The 26,861-nt window shown below is 36.1% G+C and overlaps 4 protein-coding genes across 5 annotated transcripts; 3 read left to right on the top strand and 1 right to left on the bottom strand.

Annotated features, from left to right (window-relative positions):
• The first annotated feature begins 101 nt into the window (after positions 1 to 101).
• Positions 102 to 2,555, top strand: LOC112709540 (protein MAIN-LIKE 2-like). The gene is made up of 6 exons (XM_072202187.1): positions 102 to 188; positions 1,536 to 1,744; positions 1,853 to 2,038; positions 2,123 to 2,213; positions 2,295 to 2,338; positions 2,432 to 2,555. The coding sequence occupies exons 1-6, from the start codon at positions 102 to 104 to the stop codon at positions 2,553 to 2,555; spliced, it is 741 nt and encodes a 246-aa protein (XP_072058288.1).
• A 3,493-nt stretch (positions 2,556 to 6,048) lies between these two features.
• On the top strand, positions 6,049 to 14,022 carry LOC112712064 (uncharacterized). 2 transcript variants are annotated; one of them, XM_025764850.3, is made up of 12 exons: positions 6,049 to 6,603; positions 6,696 to 6,843; positions 7,177 to 7,331; positions 7,652 to 7,834; positions 7,998 to 8,073; positions 8,414 to 8,491; positions 9,145 to 9,230; positions 11,731 to 11,804; positions 12,338 to 12,383; positions 12,632 to 12,741; positions 12,842 to 13,016; positions 13,688 to 14,022. In XM_025764850.3, the coding sequence occupies exons 1-12, from the start codon at positions 6,343 to 6,345 to the stop codon at positions 13,865 to 13,867; spliced, it is 1,572 nt and encodes a 523-aa protein (XP_025620635.1). In that variant the 5' UTR covers positions 6,049 to 6,342; the 3' UTR covers positions 13,868 to 14,022. The 2 variants fall into 2 exon arrangements, with proteins under 2 accessions (XP_025620635.1, XP_025620636.1); XM_025764851.3 differs by having other exon boundaries at positions 13,418 to 14,022.
• Positions 14,023 to 16,784: 2,762 nt separating this feature from the next.
• On the top strand, positions 16,785 to 19,517 carry LOC112712063 (glycosyltransferase BC10). Its single transcript, XM_025764849.3, has 2 exons — positions 16,785 to 18,121; positions 18,641 to 19,517. The coding sequence occupies exons 1-2, from the start codon at positions 17,561 to 17,563 to the stop codon at positions 19,274 to 19,276; spliced, it is 1,197 nt and encodes a 398-aa protein (XP_025620634.1). The 5' UTR covers positions 16,785 to 17,560; the 3' UTR covers positions 19,277 to 19,517.
• A 23-nt stretch (positions 19,518 to 19,540) lies between these two features.
• On the bottom strand, positions 19,541 to 23,181 carry LOC112712062 (probable leucine-rich repeat receptor-like protein kinase At1g68400). Its single transcript, XM_025764848.3, has 2 exons — positions 21,329 to 23,181; positions 19,541 to 20,537 (listed from the first exon to the last, which is right to left on the bottom strand). Exons 1-2 carry the CDS (start codon positions 22,701 to 22,703, stop codon positions 19,876 to 19,878), a joined length of 2,037 nt encoding a protein of 678 aa, XP_025620633.1. The 5' UTR covers positions 22,704 to 23,181; the 3' UTR covers positions 19,541 to 19,875.
• Between the last annotated feature and the right edge of the window lie 3,680 nt (positions 23,182 to 26,861).

Below are 26,861 nucleotides of genomic sequence, written 5' to 3'. Positions count from 1 at the left end.
AGTATTTTTTAGTAAATGATGAAGCGTATTTTTTTTTATAAGAAAATACAAAAAAAATATCGTATACAATGCACTTTTTTATTTTTCATATTGGGAGAAAGATGGAGTATCACAGTTATGGGAGTCCATGGTGCTTTAGCGGGTATGACGGCTACGATGAAAAAATCGGACAGTCTAATTTAAAAACAGTAATCAGACGATTCGATTAGGAGCTGAAAAGATACACAAATTGGACTATTTGATTTGTGCCCCTAACCACGTGTCAAGCTTGCATGTTGCCGAGCCCACCAGCATGTATACTCTCCAAATCAAATTGAATGTCCCATTTCCCCTTCACTTTCAAAGCAACCATATCCTCTTCCAATTCCACCAGTTTCATTTTCATTCTCCTCCATCGATGATGAAATCCTACCTTTGAATAAAAAAAATTTTGGACCACTAATTTTTAGCAATGCCGAGAAGAAGAATAATAAAAGATGTCAATCGTCCAGAACTCTACGTTGCTAATTATCTTAATCATCTTAACTATGTAAATTTTTATTTTAAAAAATTCTATTTTAATTAAAATAATAATTATAATGTTAGAGATTAGTAGTTTACATAGTGATAATGCTAGAAATTAGTGTAGTAATAATTTTTAAATATTTTAATTTAATTAAAATAATTTTAGAAATTAGTAATAATAAATTATAATAATAATATTAGAAATTAGTGTAATAATATTTTTTAGAAGGATTATGGTACATTATGATAATAAATTAATTATTGTTATTAATAGGATAATTGCAATAATAATAATAATAATAACTGTTATTAAAATGGAGATATGATAAATACAATAATTAATATTAATTGTTATTAATAAATAAATTTATTATAATAATAATAATAACTCTTCTTAAGATTGTACACGTCTGATGGTTTAGTTATTATAAGAATATAGTACTAATGTTAAGATTGTTATACGTGTGATAATAAATTAATTAATTAGTATTAATTGTTAGTAATGAATAAATTTATTGTAGTAATAATGTTTATTAAGTTTTCGGTACGATAATAAAATAATTATTATGAATAAAAATTATTGAATTAATTATTTTTATTATGAGCATAATATAGATATTTAATAAAGGATTAATGATTGATTTGTTATAGAATAGTTACTTGAGTATTAGAATATAATAGAGTAGTTAATTAATTAATGTATTGTTATTATTATTTTTATTGATTGGGATTAATATGTTTTATTGGTTATTTGATAATGAAAATTTTATTCTGTTAAATTTAATTTGTTAATTAATTAATATTATGTTTGCGTTTAGGGTTTTCGAATGTTGCAATGTGACAACTACTTGCCACCGGATCTGTACAATCAAATAGTGGAGGGACATTTACGGAAGACCGGCTTTTATTATATTTCACATATTGGAGTTGTCCAATGTCAGTCGGCATTGGTTAATGCTCTGATCGAGAGATGGCGCCGTGAGACTCACACATTTCCTTTTCCATTTGGTGAGTGTGCTGTGACGCTTTAGGACGTGGTGTTAATTCTTGGTCTTCCGACGAATGGTCTGCCAATTACAGGACCGACACTCAGTAGTTATAAGACATTAAAGGCTAAATGCTTGGATCAGTTTGGTGTTGCACCTAGGAAGGCAGATTGTAGGGGAAGTTTCATCAAGTTGACGTGGATTCGAGGATTGAAATATCATTTAGTGTTGGTTGATGATATTCAGATTCAGAGGTACGTGAAGTGCCACACAATGTTATTGTTTGGGACCGTTGTGTTTGGAGATAAGTTTGGGACAGGGGTGCACTGGAAGTTTCTGTCGTTACTCCTTAACTTTGCCAGGATCATACATTTTAGTTGGGGCTCGACATGCCTAGCACACCTGTATAGAGCGTTGTGTAGGGCAACTCGTGTCGACCATAAGGAGATTGATGATCCGCTGACACTTTTGCTTACCTGGGCTTGGATCCGTCTGCCATTTATTGCGCCGATTCCTGGCAATCCTCGACTCTTTCCGATTGTAAATAGGTAAATTTAATTATTAAATGCTTTGAAAAATGTGTATTTTATATTTGATTGATGAATGTTAATTAACGAATTATCTGATGTCAGGTGGCATAACTGGAATCGTGAGAATCGGTCTTACAGATTTCGTAACCTTGCTCACTTTAGGAGAGCACTGGATGATCTGCAAGAAGGACATGTTTGTTGTAATTAAGTAGCTGTGTTTGTTTATTATTATTATTCGATGTGTAATCCTCTTTTACTTGTATAATGTGTGCAGTTTGTTTGGGAGACCTATGCTATTGGTCAGATCAATCCAGACGTGTTTACTCCTGACATCCATCAGCATTCAGCTATTTAGAGTACCACAGTTCCTCTTATATATTTTGAATGCATTGAGTGGCATGTATCTTATAGATTGAAGAGGCAGTTTGGCTTGACTCAGGGCGTTCCTCATCGAGAGTGGGATCTGGGTGAAGCGCACGACGAAGTTCTGACAGGTCCCAAGAATCAAGATTGGTCTGGAACCCACTCATTTTAGGTTATGCATTGGACGAATCGGTATGATCATGTTCTTATCCAGCACATGGTGCCCTCACAGCATCAGCTAGAAATCTACTTGCATTGGTACCAAAGTACATACGGTGACCACTTGCATCTGTAAGATATAGTACCGCAAGAGAATCAGGAGGGTGATCCTATTCATAATCAGGATAATCAACAAGAACAACCAGCTTCACCACCATCGCCATCGCAATCGCCACCACAACTGACATAAACACAAGCACAACAAGAGCCTGAGCAGTTCACATCATACATTCCTGACACGCATTCTGCAGATTATTTCACACCACTATATCCACTACATCAACAATATTGGAGTGTCCCGCACCAAGAATCAGGTGAACAGGGTTCGTTTAACCAGCTGCTTGGATTCATGGCTCCTGTGCCAGGTTACTCACCCCACTCGCGTAAACGCTGATAACGTGTCTCGCACTCGTGCCGATCGGAGATCAGGCCCACACCATCACGTGTCACAACATATTATCGCAAGTTATTAAGAAAAAAGTGCCAAGTATCAGATGTCTCTCCCTCAACTATCGCAAGTGCAATAGGCACGATGTTGTTATTGCCATCCTGTGAAACTGCAACCAACAAACAACCCTTATATTTTCCATACAAATGAGTTCTGTCTACTTGTACTATTGGCTTGCAATGTCTGAATGCTCTAATACAAGGGTAATAACTCCAGAAGATTCGGTGTCGTACACGAATATTAGAAACCAAATCATCCCCCTAATACGCAGGCATTGTCTCAAAATGAACGACTGCGGATGACTCCTTGTGACACATGGCCTCAAACCATATCGGCAAAGCTTCGTACGAAGCTTTCCAACCTCCAAAAATTGACTCCACTGCTTTCTGTTTTGCCAACCATATTTTGCGATAACTTATGGTGTAGTTAAACTTCGTCTGTACTTTTGCAATCACTGATTTCACCTTTATGGACGGGTCAACTTCTACCAATGGCTTTATTGCTTCTGCGATTGTGTTGGAATCCAACTTCGAATGATCTTGAGAAATGGTGGCCCTAGTACAGGTGTGACTACTATTGTACCTCCTTATCTCACAACAGTACTTCCTGGACATTTTGCTCACCCTGATCAACTAATCACAGCATGTGCCATACTGGGTGCATTTAGCATAGAATGTCATCGGTTCTGACTCATACACCCGATAATCTACGCATCTACGGATGGTATAATCTTTCATCGCCTTAATTACTGCCTCTCGAGAACTGAATTTCATTCCCGCAGTAAATTCACCATCCGTCATAACAGAAAGCTCTACTGCAATCACGTCACAAATTTTATATTTCAATAAATAATTCATAAATACGTGTCAAATTAATAAAATCTATGATCCATAAATCAAGAATAAATCAATCAAAAGTTAATATAATTATCAACTACGTTATCAAATGATATTTAATAAATTAATAATAACACAAGAATACGAAATATTAAATTTTTCAACATACATGTTTAATTGATAATTAAACCCTAAACCATTACTAATTATATACTATATTTTTGCCTATTTACTATTGTCTTAAATATTTGTATCAAACTCAAAACATATGCACAAATCATAATTTAACAAATCATTATTTAAAATTATGACGTACCTGCATTTACATATTGAGGAAACTTCTGTGCATGCATGGCCCCCAAATCCAACAACCGCATGAAAGTCGGCTCCACAAACGGCTGCTAGTTTGCTAGTGCATTTGCCACATCTGCCACACTGCCACCATAGCATCGTCAGCTTGATCATTGTCTACACTCGAATCAATGACCTCATAGTTACTTTCAAACTCTTCCTCACTATCACTGTTATAATCTTCCAATTCAATATCTCGGTCCGCTGCAAATTGCTCGAACTTGATATACAGTTCGATGAACGATATTCGAGACTGACTTTCAAGATACACTGAAAATATTTCTTGCATGCTCGCTTCATCAGTCACGTATTTCATTTGAAATTGAACGAACCCACCAAAGACAGATATAGGATATCTGTACAGAATACACGATACTCTCCTAAATATTTGAGAATCAATCTTCTCACAAATCACCCCTTTTAATTCTTCATATGACAATGTGAAAGGAATTATAATATCTAATGGATTTTCACCACAAATTTCACTCCTTCATATGCTTGTAATAATATTTAGCCATGATAATACACTTTTAATCTCACTCTATCATCCATGATAATAGAAAAGAAGAGAAACACAGAGGTGAGCTTCGGATATTTGGAGCTCGGAAGAAGAAGATGAAGTGGGCTGCTCAACTTGGGTTGGGTGTATATATATATATATATATATATATATATATATATATATATATATATATATATATATTAAACTCAAATCGGACCGTCCGACTGCTTTCATGGTGATTCGAATTTTTTAAATAATAAAATTGGACTGTCTGATTAGTGAACGGCCCGCCCAAAAATAGGAAGCCTAGAAATTGCTGGGTTCGATTTTCTGATCTGCGAAATTTTTTTTCTCTAGCAAAAAAATCGCTGGGTCCGATTTCTTTGGGCAAAAAAAACTTTGAACATCAACGCATGAAATCGGTGGGTCCGATTTTTTTGTACAGCCATCCATCAACCACAAATTGGACCGTCCGATTTGTGTTCCCTATCAGCTGTAATAAATCGAACCGTCCAATTTCTCACCATCACCTAAACGCCATCACAATAGTGTAAAATTCTCCAAAATTTCATAATCCAACATTACACTAAAATTGGTGTCATATCCAAAAAAATTACCCTATACAATGTATTTGTTTAAAAAAATTGAGTTACAATTGTATTTTTTTACAAATTTTTCTTTTGAAATATATATTAATGTAAAATAAATATAAAAACGGTTAAACCAATATTTTAACAAACTAAATATTTTAGTTTTAGTAAAATAATTAAATAAAGTAATATCTATAAGATGTCGAAATGATACTTTATTTAAAAATAACATAAAATTTGAGAAATTTGTTTTTGAGTTATTTTTTAAAAAAGATTTTTTTAGAGAAGTAAAAGTAATTTTATATTTGAATATTTTATGTAAAAAATATTTTTTTATCAATTATATTTGAATATAATAATATAAAATATTTATTTATTTATTATATGAAAAATATTATTTTTTTAAAAAAATCTTTTTAACAAAATGTAAATTGTAATTTTTCAAATTTTTTTATCTTTTTTGTAGTTTTATATTTACTACTAAAATTTTATTAAATATACTAAAAAATAAAAAATATTTTATTTAAATATACTGAATTAATATATTTCATATTTTTTTAATAAAAAATATAACACTAAAAAAATATAACTTATTTTTTTTATCATTTCTATCAATTTTTTAGTATTGTATTTTTTTAAATATTTTAAATAAAATTAAAAATAAATTAAATTATTATAATTTATTATCATTATATAAAAAAAAAACTAATTTTTATGTCATTGCATGTGTATTGTTTTCAGGGTGGTCCTTTTTGTCTTGTTCTCAAACCCAAACATGGTTCCGACCACCAAACTTGTTTCACCGATGACTCATCCACCTACCACGGTGGTAGCCTTTAAATGCCGTTGACTGCGCCACCCACTTACCATACTTTGGAGTCTCAGTCTGGGATACCTATTTCCCTTGTTTGCAACGAAAATGATTACTCTCTAATCTAAATTTGACTCTCCAAAATTACACTTCTCTCACTCCGTAACCTTCAAAATTCACTCTTCTCTACTTCCCCATTCACATGGCAGCTCACACACTCGCTTTGATCATCGAAAACCCTTCCAACCATCACGAGTTCCTCCTCGTCAAGCAGCCTCGCCCTCCCAAATTCCACGACCAAGAATACGATTCCTTCGTCGATTCTGATCTCTGGGACTTGCCTTCCGCTCTCTTGAATCCGTTACAGCCAGGATCGGAGCCGCCGATTGCGGTGGAAGTGGCTGGCTCGCATTCTGAGGAGCTCAATTTGGGTGAATTCGACATTCGTTCAGCACTCAATGAGGTACTTAAGAGTAAAGACTATATCTTGTTAAGGAAATCAGAATTTTGTGGTTTGGTGATTGCAAAATTCATGTTAAATGTTTTTGCATATAGGTATTTCTACAAATAGGGTTTGGGGAAGTTGAAGGTGGAGAGTGGAAGTTTTACCAATATATCAAGGAAGCTGCGTTTGGACCCGGTTTGCCCCATAACACAGTCTTCATTGCGGGAAAATTGGTAGCTGAAGACGTTGCCTTGCTAGGTGGTTTCTCTTTTCTTGCTATCCAAGTTTTCTGTAGTTCATAGTATGATAAAAAGATGTTTGTATTGGGCAGTATGTCATGAATGTTTACTTGGTTAGGACAATTAGGTCGAAGGTTTACAAGCTCATGTGCCAATCAGTTTTTCTGTTTCACTTTCTTTCGAGTGGATGAGTGCTTGTTCCTAGGTTGGACGAGGCAGTGAATTGGCTAGTTTAATAAAGACCAATGCTGCTGTTTACTTTTATGCAGTATTAGTCTGTCTTTGCTTGTTGATCGATTTTGAATTTTGATACTATATTTATGTCAACAGCATATCTAATTCACATATGCAGATTCACATAAATGGATGTCCGTCCAGAGCTGTCTTAATTTGCTTCTGGAAGTGAAGCCACAAGACGATCGTGTTGGACCATTGGTAGTCGTTGGTCATATAAACAACTCATTTGACTGTGCTAAGTGGAAAGTCCCACCAGCCATAAACTACCAGGTTTGTTTTCTTGAACTTTCTTAGTGCTTATTGAATAAAGTGAAAACCTCCTCCAGATTAGGGAGTTGTTGAAACTTTAAATGTGACATGGATTGTTAATTTTCGATAACCAAGAATTTGTAAAATAAACTATTTATACACATCTTATGGCTGAAATTTGATAATGTGAACCAAGGAAGGATTAACAGGGTTATTTTTTATATGCTGGTGCAAAATGGATGAAAAGGGGGTTTTTCTTTCACTGCTATAATTTTCTTGTAATTTTCAAAGTCATTCTCTTTATATGCTGGTTCAAAATGGAAAACTTGTTCCATTTTCAGGAGTACCCTCCTGGTGTTACACTTATACCTATGGAAAGTAGAACCGCAAAGCCTTTTAGCACAACAAACTTGGTTGTATTTGCACCTGCAATTGCTTCAAATGATTGTGAGGATAATAATTTTATTGCATGTGGAGATGCACTAATTGTTGATCCAGGATGTTTATCAAGATTCCATGGAGAGGTATACTTTCACATGACTATTGAACAATTTATGTGTAAACATGCTTTTTATTTTTCCTTTGTTTCCTATTTCTTCTATGGATCCATTGCTTGGACTAATAATTAATTTCTATATTATCAAATTTGTTTTACTAAAATGTAACTGATGACTTTGTAATCATCAGCTAGAGAAAGTTGTTACTACTTTGCCAAGAAGACTAGTGGTCTTTGTTACTCATCATCACCATGACCATGTAGATGGTAAGTCATTCCTAGAACTATAGCTGTTTATGATCCTTTAGTGCACATTGCATTATGAGTACACAGTACAGTTGGTGAAATGTATGCAGTTCATAAGAAGCCATTTCACTTTATTATTTCTTAACTAAATCTAAGTGAGTAACAAAAAGCATCTAAGCTGGATATGATCTTATATTTGTTAGCTCTGCACTCAAGTGTACCTCACAAATTATCACGTATTTTTTTCCTGACAGAAGCTACTGTATGTTCTGAGTTCAGTCTTCTATGTGGAAACTGATATTTAAGATGTAATTATCTGCAGATTATTTTAATTCTCATATATTGTAAACCTTTATGACAGGTCTATCTGTCATACAAAAGTGCAATCCTGATGCCACCTTGCTAGCACATGAGAATACCATGCGCCGCATAAGCAAAGGTTATATTTTTGTTTTTATGTAATATTCTTGGTGACAGTTTGCAGGCTAGTATAATTTCCTTAGTCAACTCAACAACTGTGCAGCTGGAAACTTGGTTAAAGAAATGAAATTATTTTGAATTTTTGTAAATGGTTTATGATATCAAAACTACCAAGACTTCGCTACAAATCTTAAGTAGTCACACTACTTTTGTAGAGCCCAAAATTTGGGATCTCTCACAATCTCTATGATTAGAGTTTAGAGTTCTTCTTCGCTATTTTTGAGATCATTAAAAAATGAAATTGATTTGATTCAATTTAGAGACTGAATCTCATATTTGAAAATTGAAATCTATTTTTAAAATTATTTGAATTGATTTACAAAATAATTTTGGTGTCTGGATCACATCATGGATGAGTTGATACAATTTTAAAAAGGGTGGCATAGTGCATGAAGCTTCCATCTACTGGGATTTGGGAGGAGAGATATTACTATTTCATCAAGGCTTTCCCTTCAGTTGAAATATATATTTTTTTATCCTATGTTTATCAGTATTTCTGAGGTATATTTCAGATTATTTTTATTTATATATCTATTAGATTTCTATATTTTGACCTGATATACAAAAAATAAAACCTCACCAAGTTGGTCAACTGATATTCTATGATTACAGATGACTGGTCACTTGGCTATACCTCAGTTACCGGAGATGATGAAATTAACATTGGTGGTCAGAGATTAAGAGCTATTTTTGCACCGGTATTTTTCATGTTGTAATCCTTCTTTTAACAGGCGTGTCATGTTAACATTTTAGCATCTTTCTTGAATTGTCCATGTTGGGTGCAATAATGTCAATTTCTAGAACTTATGTATTGTATAAACAACAACAACAACAACAACAAAGCCTTGTCCTACTATGTGTGGTCGGTTACATAAATCAAACGACGCCATTGAGCTCTATTATGTATCATGTCTACAGAGAGACAGTTTATATGTAGATCTTGTTTGACCACCTCATGGATGGTCCAGGTCTTCTTCTACCTTTCACCCATTGTCCATCTTTCATTTTATCCATCCTCCTGACTGGGTGTTCTGTCGGTTTTCTTCTCACATGTCCGAACCACCTGAGACGCGATTCTACCATATTTTCCACAATAGATACTATTCCAACCCTCTCTCTTATATCTTCATTTCTTATTCTATCAAATCACGTATGTCCATTCATCCATCTCAACATCTTCATCTTTGTCAAAAATTAGTTTATGTTCGTGCTCCTTTTTGGTCGCCGAACACTCTGTACCATAAAACATAGTCAGTCTGATAGCAGTGCGATAGAATTTACCTTTAAGTTTTAAAGGCACTTTTTTGTTACATATAAAATCAGACGCACTCTGCTATTTTAACAAACCTGCTTGGATCCTATGATTTACATCCTGTTTAATCTCTCCATTATCCTGTATGATACACCCAAGATACGTAAAACTCTTAACTTTTTGTAGGGCGTTATCTCCAATCTTCACCTCTATATTAGGGTTTTTTCTTCGCAGGCCGAACTTACATTCCATATTCCGTCTTGCTACGGCTTATGCGCAGACCATACACTTCTATAGCTTCTCTTCATAACTCTAACTTCTTATTTAGGTCTTTATTTGACTATCTCATAAGAACGATATCATTGGCAAAAAACATGCACCATGGTACAGGCTCTTGGATATGCCCTGTGAGTACTTCAAAAACTAATATGAAAATGTATGGACTTAAGGATGATCTCTGGTGTAATTCTATACTAATAGAAAATTTTTCTGTCACACCACCTTGAGTTTTCACACTAGTTGTAGTCCCATCATATACGTCTTTAATTGAACGAATATATGCGATCTTTACTCTCTCTTTTTCTAAAACCTTCCATAAGATCTCTTTTGACACCCTATCGTACACATTTTCCAAATTAATAAACACCATATGTAGATTTTTTTTATTACTACGATACCTCTCCATCATCCTTCTAACAGGTATATCGCTTCAGTGATGGATCTGCTTGGCATAAAACCAAATTGGTTCTCTATTACTTGTGTCTCTTGTCTCAGCCTCCATTCTATTTCCCATAACTTCATGGTATAGCTCATGAGTTTGATCTCTCTATAGTTTTCACAACTTTGTATATCCTCTTTATTCTTGTAGATAGGTACCAAGGTGCTCTTCCTTCACTCATCTGGGATTTTCTTAGACTTTAAAATCTCATTAAAAAACTTAATTAACCAACTGAAGCATTTGTTTCCAAGACCCTTTCAAACTTCAATCAGAATATTATCGGGTCCTACAGCCCTACCATTTTTCATCCATTTTAGAGTCTCTTTTACTTCGAACTCTCAAATCCTTCGATAGTAGTCGAAGTTTTGATCTTCTTCCTTCGTGCATAACCGACCAAGGCTTGGAAGAGTCTTCTGTTCTTCATTAAATAACTCGTAGAAGTAGCTCTTCCACCTTTCATTGATCTTCTCCTCTTAAGCCAACACCTCCCCGTCTTTATCCTTTATGCACTTAACCTGATCCAAGTCTCTCATTCTTCTTTCACGGCTCTTTGCGATTCTATATATATCTTTTTCCCCTTCTTTCATGTCTAAGGACTGGTAGAGACCCTCATATGCTCTTGTTTTACTTCACTTACAACCACTTTTGTTTTTTTCTTAGCCGCCTTATATTTTTTCAAATTATCTGCATTGCGGCACAAAGACCACTTTTTAAAGCACACTCTTTTTGCTTTTATCTTTTCTTGTACACTCGCATTCCACCACCAAGACTCCTTTATGTACTGTATACGTTTCAAAATTTGATTTAAGATGTATGACCAGGTTAATTGCAGATCCACCACTTCTCTATTTTACCCTTTCCTTATATGATGGAAAACTTCCATAAAAGAATCTGTTGGAGATGCTCAAAGAGTATCATGCACACATGGCTTGACCTTTTAAGTTTGAATTTGTTCGTAGCTTGGTGTCAATAGTTCTTTCAAACAGTGAACCTGTGCTTTGTCCATGCTTTAAATCCTATGTGCTTTTGCTTGCAGGAGTGTCTTAGAGTTCTAGGTTAAAAACCAAGCATGCACACTTCCAGTAACACTCTAGGGTTGAACTTTTCCATCACCAAGTTTAAAAAATATCTCAAACTATATCAAGCATTACTTGAATTCAAATGTTATAATCTCTGTAAAATTGCTTCCCTGTTCTGTTGAAGATGAAAAATTCTTTTTTCGGTTCAGGGACATACAGATGGTCATTTGGCACTGCTTCACAAGAACACTCACTCATTGATCGTGGGGGATCATTGTGTAGGGTAAGATTCCATACAATATCATAGTTTAAAATTTGGAACTACTGTACTTTCATTGTAGACATCTTCCTTCATATGACATCATTTTTAATTCTGTCTACTAATAAAGATACTATAACCAAACTAACTGGGGATGTTTCACAGAATATCAGATAATTCAAGTTAGCTGATTTGCTATCTTAAGAAAATAAGACTGCTTTAGCTGTCTTCCATTCTTTTTTGGGCAAGTGAATGTGTTGATATATGTGGATACAAGAAGAGCATAGAATGATGAGACTAATATAAGAGTGTTATTTTATTTTTTTAATTATTATTGTTATTGTTATTGTTGTTGTTTGCTAAGCATCAATTAGATCTCCAAGAAAAAAAATGCCCCTATCAAAATTGAACAAAGAAATAGGTAGTTTGCATAGTGTGATTTATAAAAAGAAACAGATTTCCTCTTTGGAAGTTGCAATATAACATAAGGCCTATTTCATCTTTTAGGTCTTTTTTGATAAGGACTTCTGATATCATACCAATTTGCTTTGTTTCAGTCAAGGAAGTGCTGTTCTGGACATAACTTCTGGTGGAAATATGACAGTAAGTGGGAATAAAGCTTGTTAGTTATGATGCTAAAAGCATCTATGTTCTTTTTCTTATATCAGATTACAAGTGAGGACCATTGCTCTGCATTATTGGCATCAGTTTTTTCAAAATGAATTGCATTCTCTGCGATCTAGGGATTAACATGCACTTTAGAAAATCAACCATTGACATGAGAAAGTTATTATAAAAGAAAATAACAATGTACTAGATGTTCTTTTGCTTAGTATGATTGTCATCTGCAGGAATACTTCCAAACAACATACGAATTTCTCAATCTCTCACCGCATGTTTTAATATCAATGCATGGGAGAATAAATCTCTGGCCAAAGCAGATGCTGTGTGGATATCTGAAGTACAATCCTTTAATCACTTCCTTTATGTGAATATAGGTTAATAGTAACAGTTATTAAGTCAGAATCACTGACTGTGAGGATTGTTATCACTATTTTCAGGAACCGTAGGAATAGAGAAGCTAATATCTTGAAAGCAATTGAAGGCGGAGCGAAAACATTGTTTGACATTGTTGCATATGTATACGCTGATGTTGACCGCCGTGCCTGGATTGCTGCATCATCAAATGTGAGGCTCCATGTGGATCACCTAGCCCAACAGCATAAATTACCAAAGGTAATGAGTAATGACTATTGAGCTGTAAAGTTTGAGCACTTCCTTAGTTCCTTCAAATTATTAATAAATTTTCCATATCTAGTGTTTAAAAAATACATGCATAATAAAATTCCTAATAAATTAACAACACAAAATAGTCTTGTCTGATTAGGTGAGGAATTGAGTTTCCTAATAAACATTGTAATAAAATTCCCCAATTTCCTTACAAGTATTTTTTATGTCTTATATTTTTTGTTCTTGTATAGTGTATATATTACTCTTTCTTTATTATGCCATGCATCTTTTTATGTATCATATCACGTTTTTGGAAAATTGTTCGGCGAGGATATTTAAATCAATAACACATGAAGACTCCAAATTAATGAGACTTATAGACAATTTCTCTGAGTGTGTGTGTGCAGGATTTCTCTCTAGAAACTTTCAATTCCAGTTTGGTTGAATTTGCTGACAATATGGGTATAAGTATGAAGAGAATGCAGTAGCTGGTTTCCTGAGTACTTAGGAGCTTCTTCCGTTGCATTTTCTCTGTAAAATATGTAGCCCTATATAGAAATGTAATTGTTTGTAATCAAGTGGCCATAGATAGTGGAAATTTCAGGCAATAATTGTCTAAAGTACATAGCATGTGTAATAATCTGAGTGAGTAACTGCTGCTGCATCTTCCTTCATAGGAGTTTTCAATTCAGAAGTTCAAAAATACCTGCGGGCTGCAATTTGTATCTCGATGGATATGGGCTTATACTAGTGGCAGTTTACATATAGGGAAATCTTCATTTCTCATTGCTGGTGTTGTGGCTGGAATTGCTGTATTGTATTCTGTCAAAAGCAAGTTAAGTAACCAAACAAGTTAGGTACCTACGTGAAGAAGTTATACCTTGGTGATTATGGTTTATGATGTTAATGAAGCAAACTGGCATTAGAAATGTACCATGTTATGATATTACAAGAAGAAATACTTGGAAATTTTAGATCAATAAGAGGTGCATGAACTGTTATCATTTATCAACGAGTTTGTTATTCATTTTCGAAAAGGACTCTATTAACATTAATTCACTTACCCTTCAGATTGGTTAATGCATGCAAGTAATTTGCTTGAAATGATAATTTACTATAATGATTAATGAGTAGCGGAGTGAAATCATGTGCTAATGTGCTATGGTTTTAATTTGGTTTTATCCTAAAAGAAACACAATTCTCGGATAAAAAATTATGGGAAGAGACACAGAAATATGACTTGTTCTTTTGTTCAAGAGAAACCTAAACTGCATGTGGAAATTGAATATTCAAACCTAAATTTGTAGTTTGATTTTGACCTCTTATGCCCTTTATTTTGTGGTTACCCCTATCTTTGTAACCAAAATCATTCTGACTTTTATGCGGTTAGTGTCATTCTTAAATTTAAACCGGATGCATAGTTTTGTACAAGTTGAATTGTTATTTTCATAACAAAGGTTTGGGGAGAGTAAAATGTTGACTTTGAAGTCCCAAGAGAGTAGAGACACTGATTTTAAAAGCTAAGAATTGTTTACGTGGTATGTAAATATGTAATAAACTTTTGCTGTGTCCTATGTGTCCTTGATGTTTTTGAGGAAGTCATCAAGTGATCGACTCTTCCTATAATGAATAACAAATAAGATGAAACCTTTCAATCATTTAATCAAAAGACCATATAATAATACTTAATTGTTAAAATAATAATGATAACTAATCATTCTACTTGGAAGTTCTATATCACCATCAATGGACAATTGACCGTGAAGAAAACAAGGAAAACCATTAACTTATTCACAAATCATTTAAAATAGTTTAAAGTTGAGACATAGGCGGCAACGTGATTTCTTGTCTTTCATACCATATTGCTGCCCTTCATCACTTACGTCGAAGACATATGAACTATACATCAAGTAAATAAAACACAACCTTTCATTTTCTTGGAAACCTTTTTAATTTCCAAAGAATGTCACTTTCTTTCTTTTGTTATTATTTTCTTGTTTTCTTGCACTTTTATTTACTCTTTAGCTGGTGGGTTTTTCAAGAACCAAATGCGATTAATATCTTTTTTTCATTTCCTTTTTTTGTGATTTATTTTCTCATTTTATAAATACTAGTGATTCAATTCTTTTCTAAAATAAATTTACTATGGACTTATAAATGATAACTTTATTTGTTCATTCATTTTATCACATGTCCCATCTTTAAAAAAATCTTGTTAATTTTTTTCAAATCTTCGCAGCTTCTTTGAAGGATATATTTAAGAAACAAAAGATTTAGACATAAAAAGCAACAATTTCATAAACAATCCAGGGACGAATCAACATTCTAGTGGAATTGATCATTCTATTTTAAGTATATAATGTTATGTATAATCTGTTTATACCATTTATATATTAAGTTTGACCTCGGATTAAAAAACTTTTAATCACCAAAATAATGAAATAAAACTTCTTAATTATGAATTATCACAAGAAGAAATTCATTATAATTATAATTCACATGACATTATTTTTTTCTAAGAATATATTCATTTCATTTGAGAGTCAAATTATTTCAAGTCAATATATTTTATAAGCATGCAGCTTATTATAGAGTAGACTATGTCCAATTGTCCACAAAGTAAATCCAGCCTCATTCCACTGACTTCGATTAGTTTAGGTGCGTATTTGTTTGATATATTCAATTTTATTTTAATAAAAAATTAAAATATTTTTTTAAACATACTCAAATATGATCATATGTCAATATATTTAATCTTATTTTTTCAAAAGTTATAAAAAATACTTTTTCTAAATAAAAAAGACTCTACAACTAGGGGTGTTCAAGACCTAACTCGACTCAAAATCTGGTCCGAACCCGAGACATATTTTATCGGGTTCGGGCTTCCCCTTTTTACCCGATGTTATTTTTGGGTCGGATTCGGATTTTGCTTTAGGTTGTTCGGGCGGATCCGAAGTTACTTTTTACAAAAAAATATATATTTGAGTTAATTAGTAATGTTACATTATACTTTTATAATTTAATTAATATTTTTTATATTATACGATATTATTTTTACTTTAAAATAATTTATTTTAATATAAAAATGAGCTAACAATTGTTAAATTTATTTTTAAAAGTAAAATTTTATTATTTTAATATATAAAATTTACAAATTTGTATATAGTTATATATTAATGTTTTATCAGGTCGAGCCGGTTTAATCTGATTTTTTTCGAATCACTTTGAATAAAATCAAAATAAATTTGGTATCCTTTTAGGACCGAATCTGAATCTACTTTCTAGCCTGTCCCGGCCATAAACACTTCTATCTACATCCAGTCATCCAATAATTAGTTTATATTGTAATGTTAATAAAATATTAAAATATTATTATAATTTATCTATACAATTTTTCCAGTTGTCTGGCTTCTTTGACCGTAATATTACCCTATTTTTATATCCTTTCAATATTTCATTGCCAAAACAAAAGAGCATGTTAAACTTGAAACTTCAACTACAAACAGCAAGGTGGGCTTGATTATTGGAAATTTGGAATGTTCCCTTTCCCTTTCCCTTGGCTGAAAAGTCTTCAATATGCGTGGTGGCTTCTCCATTTGGAATCCCCCTTATTGGGCATCAAACACCCCTTTTCGCCTTTTAAGGGATCCACATATAAATAAATACATAATAATTTTTTTAATTTAAAAAAAAATGGAAACCAAACACGGGATAACACAGGAACGCGTTGGCATAGTAATACTAAGGACCATTGCGGTGGCGGCTACGTAACTTAGTCCTCGTCGTAACATTATTACATAACATAACATAACATACATATTCCAATGTCAAAAATTACACATAGAAAACGTCCCATAATTCAGTAACAGATGGCACCACATAAATAACTTAATAATTAGTGATTAGAGATGCTTCCAATGGGGGCGTGTTGTGTTGTGTGATATAAATAATGGTTCCTTGTAACCAAAAGTAACACAACATAATCTTCTACAGGTTTCTGAAACGAGCGCTTAACGGTTTCCTTCTTTATTGGCCAATTTTATTTAGTTGCTTTCATAGGAAGCTGTTATTCTTTCTGGAACAGAAGAAGAAGAAAGAAGAAAGAAGAAATTGAACAAAAAGGGTTTAAGAGTATAAAGAACTAGCCAGAGTCTCTTCTATTCAGTGGTCTCCGAAGCCATCATCACCTTGTTGTGTATGGCAGCTGCTCCTCCATTAAATTGTGGGGCAGAGATTTTGATTTCTATCAAACTTTCCTTATTTATATACTATCTCTGAACATTTTGGAGATTCTTTTGTCCTTTAACTTCTTTTCTGTATCCCTCATATATTGGGTCAGCAGATCCTTATTTGATTGAGTCATTATTTGTGATCACAGAGATTTTGATCAGAACATAAATTTGTTGCTGACACTTTTACTACTACAACTTGTCTTTCAAGCGTTTCTCATCAACACCATAAAGTAAGGAACAGATTCTGTAAATTGTTCATCTTTTCAAAAATTTTGTTATCAAGGAATTTTTCTTTTGCTATTTACTCCCACAAAAAGAATGAAAAGCTCAAGTAGTCAATACCCTGTAAATTCTGTTTCCAAGCTTTTCAATGCTCAACTCCATTTTGTTCGGTTTCTTACCTATATCTTGATTCTGGGGTTTGGTGTCACCATTGGAGTCATCTTTAGTTTCTACCTTAAAGACTGCACCTTTAGTCTCCAATTCACTCAGTTATCAGTCTCAGCCTTACCCCGAAAAGCGTCTATGCAGCCGCCGCCGCCGCCACCAGCGATCACGGAAACACAGACGTCCAATCACAGCCATGTAGGATTAAAGGAGTTCCTTAAGCCTCCTCCAATCATGCATGACATGGATGATAAGGAGCTTATGTGGAGGGCTTCAATGAGTGCAAAGATCCCTGAGTACCCCTTTGATAGAGTTCCAAAGGTGGCATTCATGTTCTTGACAAGGGGTCCTTTGTTCTTTGCACCTTTGTGGGAACAATTCTTCAAAGGGCATGAAGGGTATTACTCAATATACGTGCACTCCAATCCATCTTTCAATGCTTCACAACCTGAGAAGAATTCAGTGTTTCATGGCCGCAGAATTCCCGGCAAGGTTAGTTAATAGTACTCTTGAATTATTAATGTTGATTAGATTATCGAAATCAACAATAGGATAGTCTCTGTTGTCCTGTGCAAATTGTCTTGTTATGTTTGTTGCTATGCAAACTGCTTATTCTAATGAAACAGTTAAAGGGAAACCTATTAAAACGGAAAGGGGACAATAAAATAGGAAATACAACAAATTGCGGGCTAATGGTAATGATTTATAGAAAGATAAATCGATAATTATGGGTAGGGAAAACGGTAAAATAAAATAAACTTTTATCACTAGCTTAAGTTATGGGTATGGTATGGTATGGTCGCATTCACCAGTCATGGGCCTCTCTTGACTTATTTGGTACATTTAATTTCAACTGTACGAAGGTTGATACATTTAATTATTTTGAATACATTGATTGCTACAAAAGCATCCCATTTGCATGAATGTGAGGCATTCCCTTTGACTGATATTTCATTATTCACAACCAGAAACCTTCACTAGTTAATAATATCTGTTATGAAATGAATGCAGGAAGTGCAATGGGGGAATGTGAACATGGTTGAAGCAGAGCGTCGCCTTCTGGCAAACGCACTCCTTGATGTCTCAAACCAAAGATTCATTCTCTTATCGGAATCATGCATACCAATCTTCAACTTCACAACCGTCTACTCATACTTAATGAACTCAACACAAAACTATGTAATGGCCTATGATGAGAACAGTCCGGTGGGTCGCGGGCGATATAGCATCCGGATGCTGCCGCACGTGAGCCTTAGGCAATGGAGAAAAGGGTCCCAATGGTTTGAGATGGACAGGGAGCTTGCACTTGAAGTGGTATCAGACAGAAAGTACTTCCCAATTTTTCAGCAATATTGCAGAGGATCATGTTATGCAGACGAACATTACTTGCCAACATATGTGAGCATCAATTTTTGGGAAGGGAACTCTAATAGGAGTTTGACCTTTGTTGACTGGTCAAGGGGTGGTCCACACCCAGCAACGTTCATGAGATCTGAGGTCACTGTGGAGTTCTTGGAGAAGCTAAGGAGCAAGAGATGCCAGTATAATGGAAACAGTACAAATGTTTGTTTTCTGTTTGCTAGGAAGTTCTTGCCTAATACTTTGTCAAGGCTTCTCAACCTTGCACCTGAGGTCATGCACTTCTAATCCTCCTACCTTAGCTGCAAATACACCACTTATAACTAAAACTTCATTATTTAATTCATTCTTTTTCATCTTGTAAACTACTTATTTTTTTTAATAGTTAATTATAAGATATAGAGCTATGCCTATGCTAGCTGTCTATTGGTGCTGGTCGCAAATGACATCACAAACTCAAATTTAATTTTGCTAATCAAAGAAGAAATGATTTTCTTTGAGGGTCCATTTCGGACATCGTCACCCATAATTAAGCTGTCCTAATGAAATGTCTTTCCATCAAAACATGGCAAGGTATGATTTAATTTTCTTCGGGAAACCCAATTGGACAATGTCAACCAGTATCAAACTGACCCAAGAATGCCTTCACCAACCAATGCCTAAACATACTAGTCAACCAATTCTAGAAAGGGAAAATTTTCACCTTGTAAATCAGACTCCCATTTTTTACTCTATAAACCCACATCGTACTCACATGCTGTAATTTGAGGACACCCTTGATTGAAAATTTAACTCGGAATTCAGGTCAGTGAGTCAAAGGGCTAGAAGGGGAGAAAAAAAAAAAAAACCCAATGATCTGATTTACAACGCTACCCAAGGTTTATTATTCACTGACTAGCTCCACATGCATCTTCGGAGACGGAAGGTGACTCAGACACAGAGTCCAACGTGTCATGACACGGTGACACCTGCACCCCACGCAACTCCTCGATCATCTTGACCACGTGGCTCATGCTAGGCCGTTGATCAGGTGCAGGGGCAGTGCACGCCATAGCAACCTGCAACAGCCCAACCATCTCCTCTTCAATGTCCTTGTACCTCATCAGCTCCAAATCAAATACCTCAGCGGTCCATTCCTCCCTCACAACGGACTGGACCCACCTTGGCAGGTCCACCGCGGGCGCACCACCACCCTCCACCGCCGAGGGGCACTTCCCCGTCAGCAACTCAAGCAAGAATACACCGAACGAGTACACGTCAGACTTTTGGGACTGTTTTCGACCGTCAGATGACACCTCGGGAGCACGATAGCCGTTGGATCTGACACCAGATGTTGATGGGCCTGGGCCCGCGAACACGGACAGCCCAAAATCTGATACCCGGGCATTTCCCTGCTTGTCTAAGAGAATGTTGGTGGATTTGATGTTACCGTGGTTGAGCCTGAGGGACTTACACGAGTTGTGAATGAAGGCCACGCCACGCGCCGCTCCAGCTGCTATCTTGAGCCGAGTGGTCCAGTCCAGTGGGGTTCTCCCCGGTCCTCGGTTCCCTGTTTCACGGACAACCAAGTTAAATTACCATTTTGCCACTTTTACACTTATTTAGCCATGTTCATTATCATTGATGCGGTAAACGACGAGAGGAAAAAGGCCAAATGTGGTTCTGCAAAAGAACATAAAGCTAACGAGGCTGAACTAAAATAAAGACACCACTTGTATTCTTTCTTTTTTTAATTTAAAGTAATTGAATAAAGCAGGTGTCTTAGTCCTAGGCGATGCAGAGTGTGTTTTGTTTTGCATAATGCAACACAAATATACAATAGTTCCCTATTCAAACGTGGTTATGATTGTGAAGGAATACTGTTTATTCAGCTCAACAGTTACTTTTGTCTTCAATGGTTTGGGAAGGGAATGCATTAAAAATACTATTATTATGGGCATGGAATATTATCATCATACTATTACAGTGTTTGTTAGAAAAGAAAGTACTCATAACAAAATATCACATGGTATGAGTGAGTGGTCCTACTTCAAATTTTGGAGGAGCCTCAAAATGGACCCCCCCCCCCTTCCCGGCGGGGAATTAAAGATAAAGCAGCCTTGTGGCTTTGATGCATATAGGTAACCTTTGATTTTATAATGTCATAATTTATCAATGTATAATTAGATGCATGGCGCCCTCTCTCTTTTGGGGGTATCTTCCTATCTTTATCTTGCCAGAAAATGAAAGCAAAGAATTTGAATTGAATTGACTTTATTCGCTTTGAAGGGCAAGTAAAGAACAAAAATGAATCTCATGTGACCCACTAAAAATGAAAGGAAAAAAGAAAGCATGACGTACCATGAAGGAGCCAGAACAAGCTTCCATTGGGCATGTAATCGTAGACCAACAACTTCTCGTCTCTGGCAAAATAGTAAGCCCTCAAGCTCACGATATTCTGATGCCTCAACCTTCCAAGAAGCTCCATGTGCTGCTCGAACTCTCTCTTCCCTCCAATCTGCGCATCTTTCAGCCTCTTCACCGCAACAACGTTCCCATCATCAAGAACCGCTTTGTACGCCGTTCCGAACCCACCTTTTCCCAGCATCTCAGCAGACGCTCGAAGCAAGTCCTCCAATTCGAACCTCTTCTCGCCTTCGAAGAACACCATTTTCCCCCTCTCAAACCCTCCTCCTCCTCCTTGTGCAGGGTACGGACTCGAAGAATACACAATCTTCTCGCTCTCGAAAAGCTTTGATCCTTTCCCTTCCTTCAACTTCGCCGAGTAGTTCCTCCAGAAGTAGCAATATAGAAGCAATGACACAATGCCCAGTACCAATACATCGCCCACAATTATGGCTATTAGAGCCACCGGGCTTATCTTCGAACCTCCGTTTCTATGTGTTTTCGTGGTTTTTGGAGCTGCTCCACCGTCATTTGCTGGCATTGAACTCGGGGAAGATGACACTGTTGTTGTGGCGCCGCCACGTGGCACCACTGGGGACGCAATGGCGCCCTCGGATCCGGGTTTTGTAGGGTCAGGCACCACTCCGGTGCAGTTCTGAATCGGGGCTCCGCAGAGAGAAGGGTTTTGCCCGAACGAGGATACGGGGAAAGCCGAGAGCGACTTCGGTATCTCGCCGGAGAGGAGGTTCCCGGAGACGTTGAAGTCTTGCAGGTTTGGGAGGTTGACGCCAGGAATGTAGCCAGAGAAACGGTTCTCCTCGAGACGGAGAGTGAGAAGGTGGGCTAAGTGGTTGACTGTCGCCGGAATCTCGCCGGAGAGGTTGTTGTGGGACAGATCGAGACGATAGAGGCGGAAGAGAGAGGTCACTGTGGCTGGAAAGTCACCGGAGAAGTGGTTGTAAGAGAGGAAGAGAAGCTTGAGGGCGGTGAAGTTAGAGAGAGAGGGAAGGGTTCCAGAGAAACGGTTTCGCTTGAGGCTGAGAACTCGCAGTTGAGTGAGTGAAGTTAAGGATTGAATGGAACCTTGGAGGTCGAGGTTCTCCAGAACGAGTCGCGTGACTCGGTTGTTGATGCAGGAGACACCGTCCCAGCTGCACAGGTTGGTGCTGTTGTTCCAACTCGTTAGCTTCTCCGACGCGTCTGAACCAGCTTTGAAGGCCAAAAGAGCCTCCATATCTTGGCTGGTAGAGCCGCTAACCAGAAGATGCATGTGAAAAACCAGAGAGAGGAACAAGGTAGCATGAGCAACGAGGTGACTTGTTGCCGCCATTGTCGCTCTGCAGAGAGAGAGAGAGAGAGAGAGAGAGAGAGCCAGTGAAGTGTGAAGAGTGAAGAAGAGTGAGTGTGTGTGTGTGCGCGAGTAATGAAGTGTATTAAGCTCACACTAATTAATGTGAAAATAAAAGGGCTTAACGGTAATGACGGTCGATAATAATTTGGCATCCTGCAGCGTAAGGTTTTACGAGAGGGAGCGTTACTGCGCGTCTATAATAAAGACCCTACTACTGACTAGTAGACATTAGACAGTAGTATCCTACTTTACTGCTACGTTGATTTTAAAAGACGTTTCTGCCCTCGGTTCTCCTTGACATGAATGCAAATGCCTTTAACACCTTGTCAATTATGGCTCTCATTTTAAGGATTAGTTGGACCTCGAATTTTATGGACCGTTTGATTTATGTATTGGCTTTTTATGACTGATATTTCCTCTTGCTTCAATTATAGAGCACCAATCATCTTCATTTTGCTCTTCACCTTGCTTCCACATGTTGTCTCATTTTATAAATTAAGCATTGTAGATTGGTGTTGTCTTCTCAATTCTCATGTTTCTAATATTCAATATATTAAGAAAATCACTAGCAAAAAATTATTCGTGATTCCGTAACTAATGTCCAATGGCATGAATTAGTCAAAGCAAATATGTATATATACGGTCAAAGCTAGTGGTGATCGCTGATATTAATCCCACTTGGCTGGGAGGCAATAATATCACTCACTACCAGAGTAACATTGGCAGTATATAATAAGGTAATAATGGGAATAAACAACAATAAAATTCGAGTAGGGAGTTGTGAATTTCATTTATAATATTCAATAAGTTCAGCACCCAGCAGATCTTAATAACGACCTGTTAGATGTTACTATTTATTAACTTCACCATAGCTGGAAGTGTATAAATATATTTGTTGCGACTTAGAGAATAGAAATCATAACAGGGATCAGACAATAACTTACTTCTTCTAAACACAAACCAGTCCTTATATTGGGATTGTAGATTCTAATCTAACAAATTTCACGGCCCCCAAGCATTTTAATGTTGATATTGGGAGTTTTTGCCTTTTTTGACACGAAAATGTTATTTATCCTTTAAAATGTAGTTTTTAGTCAATTTTTAAATTTAATTATATATTATTTTAATTTTTTAATTAATTATGTTTTTTATTTTTAAAAATTTACTCTTAGTATAAATTATTTAAAAAATAAAAAATATTATTTTTTTTATTTTTTTCATCTTCTACAAACTAAATAAAAAACAAATACTATTTTTTATTAAAAAATATCTAATTGCACTTACTTTGGCTCAAGTTAGCTGTATATTGAGTTATTGGCACTAATGTCACATTAATTCCGATTTATTTGATCTGAAATCTGTAGTAATATCTAATTAGTTTCGATTTCTGTCGTTTTTTTTTTTTTTTGGTGACTGAAATAAATTAAACAAAGAAAAACAAAAAAAATAAAACAAGGAACTGCTTAAATAGAGGGACAGTCCCGTTTAAGACTACTCTTAAACTCCTCCCAAGGTGAAAGAAGCTCCACATGCGAAAGTTGTAACTTCATCGCCATCTTTGCCATAGTATCTGCCACCGTGTTTGCATCTCTCATAATCAAACGAAAGTCAACACGCCAATTCCAATGCATGATATCTCTTATTTTGAGCACCAGTGGATCAATAAACCCAAAACCATCTTGAGTAACAAGATTAAATGCTTCCACACAATCTGTCTCACAAATAACATCTCGTTGACCCACATCCCAAGCTAAGAGATATCCTCTCCAAATAGCAAACAATTCTCCTTGAAGAATACTATTACTCTCAATCATTCCCAAACACCCCCTTTGCCAGCTCCCATTACAATCTCTAATAACACAAGCAAAACCAACACTATCACCCGAACCAAAATAACTAGCATCACAATTAATCTTAAAAGTACCAATGGATGGGGGATTCCAAAAACCATTTAGAGTAGAGGGAAGGGACATACGTTGTAATTCAAAAATATTTCTAAGCTCCTTTTCTGAAGTTAATGCCAGACAAATGACTTTTTCCGGAGGCCAAGTTTCATGGGGATTAAAGATGTCGTTATTCCTTGCTCGCCATATCCACCAAAGTCCCGAAAAGAACTTGAACGGGTGCTCTCTGCTATGATACAAGAACCAGTTCTTCAAATCCAAAGGATGACAAGGAATATCCAACCTTTGCCAGACAAGCTGAGCTTTTGGACAATCCCGAATACAATGTATAACCGATTCCTGGCTAGAAAGACATCTTGGACACATATCCGATGACGACATCCCTCTTCTAAAGCGAAAACTTGCAGTAGGAAGAGCCTCCTTAAGACACAACCAAGCCAAAAATTTATGCTTTTCCGGAACAAGCTGACGCCAAAGCCAAAGCCAATTCTCCCTCTCCTCCCAACCAAACAGCTGCTTACACAACCACAAGTAACCATTGCGTGAGTCATAGACTTTGGCAGCAGACCCACTCCAATACCAACCCACTTCCGGACCTGCTTGTTCATCTGGATTGTAAGAGAGAATATTATCTTTCAGATTTTGAGATAAAGGAGAATAAAGAGTATCCAAATGCCACCTACCAACCGACCAAATATCCTGTATCCGGAGATTCGAATCAGAAATGTGGACATAATCCATCTCATTAGATAACCGTCCTTTTCTCCTCCAGCTAGAAAACCAAAAATTCTGGTTCAAATCTCCAATACACCAAGCAAACCCATCCTTCAACACTTTCCAAGCCTTGCAAAGACACCTCCAAATGGGAGAGTCCTTGTTCTTAGGATAACTAAAACAGTCATATAGAGATGATCGGTATTTGGCATCCAATAATTGGACCCATAGCTTGTTTGGCTGCTGGAAAAAAGTCCAAACTAGCTTCCCAAGAAGAGCAATATTTACACAATAAGGATCTCTAATCCCCAAACCTCCATATTTTTTTGGAGTAACCAGTACCTTCCAACTAACAAGATTCAATCCTCTTCCATCAACTTGTCCTTTCCAAAGAAAATTCCTCATCATAGACTCCAATTTACTAATGATTCCTTTGGGAAAAATAGAGACCTGCATCTGGTACGTGGGAATAGCAGCGGCAACAGAATTAACCAAGCAGAGTCTACCAGCCCGATTGAGTAAACTCCCTTTCCAGCTTGCTAGCCTACTCCGAATCTTATCCAGGACACCATTGAAAGCTGAACGAGTCACCCTAGAATGGCTAAGGGTAACTCCAAGATACTTGCCCAAATCCTGGACAAATCTGATAGAGGATACCCCAGTGAAAACCTCTTTCCTTCTTGCAGAGACATTCTTGGAGCAAAGCGCTTTAGACTTCTCCACATTAATCTTCATCCCAGATGCTTTGCAAAAACTCTCTAAAACCAACATCACATTTTGCACTTGTCTCTTTGTAGCTTTACAGAATAGAAGCAAGTCATCCGCAAACATTAAATGGGATATTCTTGGTCCCCCTCTAGAAATAGCAACCGGCTCCCACAAGCCCAAATCAACCTGATGACTAATAAAGCATGCCAGTCGCTCCATACACAACACAAAAAGATAGGGTGACATAGGGTCTCCTTGTCTAAGACCTCGGCTAGGAGTAAAGCCATTCAGACGACTCCCATTCCAAAGAATAGATAAGGAAGAAGCAGTGACACAATTCATAATCAAATTAAGTGTAGGAATAGGAAAACCAAAGCTCTTAAGGGTATGAGCTAAAAACCTCCAGTCAACTCTATCATAAGCTTTCTCCAGATCAATCTTAAAGGCCAGTGTGCCTTTCTTTGATTTAGTCTTCTTCATAAAGTGGAGGACTTCTTGAGCAATAATGATGTTGTCAGGAGTTCCTCGTCCCGGAATAAATCCTCCTTGAAGCGGGCCAACAATCTCCGCAAGATGAGGACGAAGCCTATTAACAAGGACCTTCGTGATGATCTTGTAAACTACATTGCAGAGACTAATCGGCCTGAAATCTTTCATAGATACCGGTGATTCAACCTTTGGAATGAGAACCAGTAAAGTCTCCAACATTCTCGGATCAAGAGTAACACCGGAGAATGCCTGCTTAACCATCTTCCAAACATCAAAACCAATGATCTCCCAATATTCTTTGAAGAAGAAAGCTTGAAACCCA

This window comes from Arachis hypogaea, chromosome 9 (genome assembly GCF_003086295.3).
Source record: "Arachis hypogaea cultivar Tifrunner chromosome 9, arahy.Tifrunner.gnm2.J5K5, whole genome shotgun sequence".
NCBI classification, from domain to species: domain Eukaryota; kingdom Viridiplantae; phylum Streptophyta; class Magnoliopsida; order Fabales; family Fabaceae; genus Arachis; species Arachis hypogaea.
This window is presented reverse-complemented; position numbering and strand designations above follow the sequence as displayed.